Source organism: Monosiga brevicollis, genomic scaffold (genome assembly GCF_000002865.3).
Source record: "Monosiga brevicollis MX1 MONBRscaffold_7 genomic scaffold, whole genome shotgun sequence".
Taxonomy (NCBI): domain Eukaryota; class Choanoflagellata; order Craspedida; family Salpingoecidae; genus Monosiga; species Monosiga brevicollis.
The window spans coordinates 837459-843920 of record NW_001865044.1 but is presented as its reverse complement, the minus strand read 5'-3'; the positions used below and the strand labels follow the sequence as shown (position 1 = coordinate 843920).

General features: G+C 54.1%; 3 protein-coding genes across 3 annotated transcripts; 2 read left to right on the top strand and 1 right to left on the bottom strand.

The window, feature by feature from the left end:
* Positions 1–415: 415 nt before the first annotated feature.
* MONBRDRAFT_24641 (uncharacterized protein) lies at positions 416–1445 on the top strand (the record flags this gene model as incomplete). The annotated part of the gene is made up of 6 exons (XM_001745029.1): positions 416–472; positions 606–686; positions 838–894; positions 1046–1131; positions 1249–1282; positions 1368–1445. The coding sequence occupies 6 exons, from the start codon at positions 416–418 to the stop codon at positions 1443–1445; spliced, it is 393 nt and encodes a 130-aa protein (XP_001745081.1).
* Positions 1446–1812: 367 nt separating this feature from the next.
* On the top strand, positions 1813–3764 carry MONBRDRAFT_32044 (uncharacterized protein). The gene is made up of 7 exons (XM_001745028.1): positions 1813–2078; positions 2244–2328; positions 2413–2522; positions 2620–2772; positions 2911–2955; positions 3064–3210; positions 3341–3764. Exons 1-7 carry the CDS (start codon positions 1971–1973, stop codon positions 3509–3511), a joined length of 819 nt encoding a protein of 272 aa, XP_001745080.1. The 5' UTR covers positions 1813–1970; the 3' UTR covers positions 3512–3764.
* A 977-nt stretch (positions 3765–4741) lies between these two features.
* MONBRDRAFT_3127 (uncharacterized protein) lies at positions 4742–5179 on the bottom strand (the record flags this gene model as incomplete). The annotated part of the gene is made up of 1 exon (XM_001744852.1): positions 4742–5179. A coding segment is annotated over one exon (438 nt), but the record flags the coding sequence as incomplete, so codon positions are not given.
* Between the last annotated feature and the right edge of the window lie 1283 nt (positions 5180–6462).

Sequence of the window (6462 nt, the reverse complement as noted above, 5' to 3'; positions counted from 1 at the left end):
CGAGGCTACGCCTCTCACTCGTCCTGTCGCAATGCCTTTGCGGCGGACTACCAAGCCTGGTCAACCCACAAAACCTTTTGTGCCCCTTCTGCAGCTGTGGTGAGCAACCATCCGCACACGCGTCGCACCTCTGAGGATGCCATGGTTGAACTAACATGATCTTGCCACGACCCTGCGCGCTGGACAGCCCAACTACGAGGAGCGCACTGATGCCAACGCCGAGTGTCGCACCAATCCTGCCCTGGGAGCCACGGCGTGCCGCTTTCGCAACATGGTCATGAAGGATGTATGTCAGCGATGGCTGATTGCCAAGTATTCTCTGCCTGTTTGGGGTGCTGAGGATGCGTCACTGATGGCTTTTTGGACACACCTTGGCTCGTGAGAATAGACGCAAGTCATTACGGCACCTTGTGAGATGAATGCAGCCATGGACGATCTCAAAAATCTAGACAACAGCATGGCCCCCTTTTTGGTTGGCCTCTTGGCTAGCGGCTCTGATGGCTCTGTTTTTGTACGGTTTTTGCTAATGCTCTTTCATCGTTTGCCAACCCCCATGCCCTCAGCGAGCTCGTTCACCTCACATCTCACATTTTGGAACCATGCAGTGTGCCAATGAGAAGCAGGATCCTTACGTTTTTGTTGCTGACAAGTTAGCAGGCGCACCTGAGATGCAGGCCGTGATCCAGGTGCGACTTTTGCGTTGCTGCGTCGCTTGATTTGCATCCTTGTGTTTGCTCGGTTCTTGGAGCCGCGCGAATGAGTTGCGCTCAAGCCCAGCTGCAACTCAGAGAACGCATGCTGACATGGTGCCTATTCGATCCTCCTCGATCATGCTAGGCCGTGAATCTGTTTCATTACGACCTGCGACAGAGCGTCATTGTCTTGACGCATCCGGTGCGTGCTCCTGAGCCCGCATTGCTCAGGCCATTGCCATCCGGTGTGCTTCCAAACGACCGATGTCATTCAATCTCTGTCTTTGTGCTCTGCGATCGCATCTCCTGTTTCTTCCTCGTATGCACAGGAGGCTTCCGTGTCATCATGGCAGGGCTTTACACGCAAGGTCATCCGACTCACCGACCTGCAAAAGAGCACATGCTTTCGCCGTGCCGTGTTCCCAGCCTATGGCTACCAGTAAGAGAGCACGCAACGCACCCCGCACAGCTTTGGACAGCATCATAACCTGCTAGCTTTTACCTTGCGGGCATCATCTTCTCACGCACTTGCCTCCCCATGGCCTATATATCTCAGGAGTCCATTTTTGCAAACCCTCTCGGGCTGTTCGGTACGTTTCTGCAATAGGCCCGTCTCGACTACGTACGGTGCGCCACCTCTCACCTTGGCATTGGTGTTGCTGCATTCTTATCTAGGGCGAGGCCAAGGATCTATGCGAAGGCTATCGCAACAAAATCCCGGAGCGCGCCCACGCGCCAGCCTGCCCTGCCTAATTTACACCCAGCTTGCCAACTGATCAATTCATTTTTTTTTTTTCGAAACAATTTGAGTTTTACTGAGACCTTAAGAGCTGCCGAAAACGAGTGTGGCCCGTGGATCGCCTCGACATGGACAATGGAACAGCAGTCACAGTCTCACCTCCCAGCACCCAAGGAGCTGAGCTGTTCATGATGATTCAACTCGCATCATCATGAACACAATAATAATGCAAACCGTTGTGTGTGTATGCGTGTGTGTGTGTCAAAATAGTCAGCACACACAAACACACACACACACACACACGCTTTGTTTCAAAGGTGTGTGTTTCAGTGTGTTTTGTGGTGAGGATGATCACTTTTTTTTTTCTCTTTTTTTCTCTGACGCTGACCGTGCCGGGGCGGTGTGGCTGGATCTTCAAGCACCAGACTTGGGGTGGGGGCGAGTTGATTCGGCGTGTTTAGGGCATTGGTTGAGTTGTGTGCGTGTGGGGCAGGCTTTTAGGAAAGGGCAAGGAAGTGTTTGGACGAGACGTGTACGAGATGGCGTCGCGAGATGAGTTTTTGGCCAGCCTGGCCGCTGGAGCTGGGGCAGGCATCGTGGTGGATGTAACCATGTACCCCATTGACACCATCAAGACCATGTTGCAGGTAGGCCTGTACCCTTGGGCAAAGGCGCGCTGCTGCAGCGCCGGCTTGGTCTTGGATCCCGTGCATAAAGATGGTGATGCTTCAAGGGCTATCAGCCAGCCTCATCCAGTTGTCACGTGTTTTGCTGTTCTTCTTTTCCGTCTGCCTCTGGATCCGACACGGCAGAGCAATAAGTCACTCAAGGATGTTGGTGGTATCCGTGGCATGTACCGAGGTATTAGCAGTGCCGCGGCGGCCTCGGCACCCTGTGGTAAGTGTGCTGAAGCCCAAGCGCTATCATTGTCACGTTCTAGCTGCAACTTGATCGATCGATGCCTGCTCTGTTCCTTGATAGCCGCAACCTTTTTTGGCACCTACGAGTTCACCAAAGCTGCCCTCACCAACGAGTTTGGGGAGGCATATGCCCCTCTTTGTCACATGACTGCTGCCTCGGCGGGCGAGACGGTCAGGCCCATGTCCAACTAGCCTTGTGGTTTTCATTTTTCGTTTTTGCCAGAGGCCATGCGTCGATCTCATGCACTTTCTGGTCGTGATGTTCCAGGCCGCGGCCGTCATTCGTACCCCCTTTGAGATTGTTAAGCAACAACTGCAGGCTAAAATCCACGACCGGCCCACCACGGCCGTGCGCCACATCTGGCAAACGCAGGGTTTCAAGGGCTTTTTCAATGGCTATTTCTCCCTGGTTCTGCGCGAGGTGCGCACGTTCTCAGGCTTGTCTCTGCTTTCCGTCGGCCTTAAGGGACACGGGCCTTAAATCATGGCCCTGTCTTGGCCACGCCAAACTAGTGCAACTCGTGCTGATGCAGACTCGCTTTTTCTGTCTTTGAAACAGGTGCCCTTTTCTTTCATCCAGTTCCCCTTGTATGAAAAATTCAAGGTGCGAGCTGTGCAAGCGGCGTCATGTCTGGCATGGCGAGTCTGAGGGAACAGGCATGGAGAATAAAGGCAGATCGTCAGATTTGGGGGTTCTCACTTGTGTCTTTAGCATCTACTGGCCGAGCACGTAGCCAACACGACAGTGGCAGATCTTCCACCTTTCTTTGGCTCCTGTGCAGGTGCTGCTGCCGGTGGCATTGCGGCTGCCATCACCTGCCCACTTGATGTGGTGAAAACGCGCATCATGGTCAACTCGGTTCGTTGAGCTGCCCCAACCCCGCGTCATTCTTCCAATGCGCTCTCGAAGGAGCGTGTGTTGCTATCAGCATCTGGTCTAATGGGCATCTGTTTTTGTCTCTGGGTCCATTAATTTTGGCATGACGCAGGACTCACGGGGCATGGGTGCCGTTTTGATGGAGACGTACCAGCGTGAGGGCATGGCAGCACTTTTCTCAGGCCTGGCTCCTCGTGTGGCCTGGATTACCATTGGTGGTTTTGTTTTCTTTGGGGCTTACGAGAGCTGTCGCAAGATGCTGACTCAAAAGCCCGCAGCATAGTGACTTTGCCGTTTGGCTTTCTTTTGGTGTTGTTTCTCCCCGAGCATTTCTCCCACCGCATCCCTGCCTGTTCCTCCTCCTCTTCTGCACTGCGCTCTTTGACTTAGATGTAGGCTTGATATTCTTTGTGGCGGGGGTTAGGGTTGGTTGGTTATTGCTTTTCAGCCTGAGAGGTTCGAGTGCGTGGTTTCGTTCCACGCTTTGCGTTGCCTCTGGCTGCCAGAACTTGCATTGCAAATCGATTCGGCCGTATACAGGATCTGGCCACTTGACTCGAATGGTGCATGTGTGTATTGACATGTGCGTTGAATCCTACAAGGCAGAAGCTACTGCTGCAATGGCATTGACATGAAGCTGAAAGAAGAGAGCAAAAAAAAACAAAAAAAAAACAAGAGGGCATTTAAATTCCGTTTAATGTGTTTCTTGTAGTGAGGCAGCCCGGCACAAACAACCAACTCTGGACGAGTGTGGGCGCTCCACTTTGAAAACAAGAGATGGAAAAAGGAGGGGGTCAGTCGGGTAAGGAAAAAATCTAGGAAAAGGTTCTACACAACAGCAGCTATTCCAGGGAGACAAGGGCAAAAACAAACGATTCTCGGGTTGAAAGGGTTCGAAGATGTCACTCCGGCGCAAGAACGATGTCGCATGGGGCCCAACAAGCAGTGCTGAGGGAAGCAGGCAGGTTCGATCGAACATTGAGAAAGCAGCAGGGAATACATCGAACGTCGCGCTTGAGCGTTGGCATCGGTATGGCCTTGAGTGGGAAGAGGGAAAAAAAAAAAGTGTGTCAGACACAAAGAGAACACGATGTGAAACAATGAAACAAACAATTACTCTTCTGGCTTTTGTTTAAAAACGGCACGGGCTGCGACAGCGACTGAAGCTGGTGCAGCACACGGATATGGGAGCTGGATAGAAAGGGTCCCACGGCAAGGTGGTTCAAACGAGATGGCTAAGAAGCTAAACAAGGTGATCACCGCGCGAGCCAAGCACGGCATGCCCCTCAGAAAAGGAGCGTTTGTGTCCCCGGGTAATGCCGCGCGCTATGCTGCTGCCCATTACGGGCAGTGCCGGCAGCGGGCTGGGGCTGGCTCCGGAAGGGCGCGGGCTGCTGGCCTTGTCGCGAGGGCTCATTTCGTAGGGAGGGGGGTTCAGAAGGCCGGACGTCTTGACGGTGTTGAGGAGCATGTTTGGGTTTGGCACACGTTTGCTGGCGGCACCCTCGCGGCAAGCGGCCAAGACCTCGCGCTTCATGCGTTGGCTCACGTAGAGCGTGACGATGCAGGCAATGATGAGCTGACCGGCCACGACGACGACATAGTGGGCATTATTTTGCCAATCCCCGGACATGACGTCCTCCATGGAGCGGACGGTAGTTCCAATGTAGACGTTTAGAGCAGTCATGGGAAAAAGGCCCGCGGCAGTGGCCAGAAAGTAGGCACGGCGGGAGAACTTTGCCGAGGAGAAGAGGGCATTTTGAAGGCCAAAGGGGACAAAGGTCAAGCGTGCCATGCAGACGATGCGAAAGCCCTGGTCCCCTTCGAGCACGCGGCTAATTTGCTTGAGATTGCTGTATTGGTCCTGAAGGCGGGTCACAATGCCCTTGAAGCAGTGACGGCAAGCCCAGGTGGCAATGATGGCGCCAATAGAGCCTCCAAAGACACACAGCAGGATGCCGTACCAGAGGCCATAGAGGTAGCCACCGGCCAGATTGAGAACGACAACGCCGACCATAAAGGGGAAAGCAACGAGGATGTAGGCTGCCAGGAAGAGGACGGGCCCACTCCAACCCGGAAGATGATCGATGGTGGTGAGGATGGTGGTCAAGTATTCGCGGCACAGGACAAAGGCTACAGCGGTTAATGTCAACAGAGCCAGCAACCAGGTTGCAATCTAATTTGATTTTTTTTTTTTTTTTTGCATGGCGTGGCAGGAGGGAAGGCCAGGGTGAGGATGGTGGGAAGGGGCCGAAAGGGAGGGAGAAGCACTGAACTTTCGTGGTCAGGTCTGGTGGGCGTGGGGCTCTAGGGCGCGGCCTACCTGCAAAAGACTACCACAACTGTTGGTGTAGGAGGAGTGACGGGAGATGCCTGCAGGGGTGAGGGACGTGGCGGGGCGGGTGCGTTCTAGACCAAAATTGTCCTCAAGTTCATGTTGGATGGGCTCGACAAAAGTGACGGCCCAGGTCTGTGACTGCGAGTGCGCCTGGGGCGCAGTTGCGCCTAGGCCCGACTCGCTGGGACTGCTCTTCATGATGCTTGCGGTGTCCATCCCAGACACGAGCGCAGAGGGCAGGGCCCACACGCCCGAGACCCTACTTGGTGCTGACACGTCCCCGAGGGCAAGCGGTTGAAAAGTGGCGCGGGCTCGCCCGTGCAAGAGGTGCGTCCCAGGATCAAGCTGTGGGTGATCAACGACGTATGCTCATCAAAGTTCAAACCAGACCCGTTTGTCGACCGGGACCCTGGTCTACCGATCGTCGTCGCTGTGGAGCGAGAACAAAAACGGTCAAGACAGAACGACGAGAACGACGGGGCAGAGGCTGACTGAGCTCAATCAACACCCCGCCTCCTCCTCCGCCACAACACGCAGATGCACAATCAGCACAATAATAATTTCAAAAAAACTGCGTAGAGATGAGATGAGAGATGAGAGAGAATGAGAGAGAGAGATGAGATGAGAGGAGAGAATGAATTGGTTTTGAGAGAGAGAGAGAGATGAGAGAGAGAGAGAGAGAGAGAGAGAGAGAGAGAGAGAACAAACACACACCCGTCTTTTGTTAGTGTGTTGCAACATCAAGTACTGTGTGGAGACGTACGTGTGCTGGCTTGGTGTGTCGTCGGTGTGCTGGTGTGCCTCGTTCTGTTGTCCCGGCCTTGTTTGGTATTTTGTTTTTGTGGAGGGGGGGGGGGGGGGGGGGAGGGGGGGAACTTAACCCCCCCCCCCCCTGG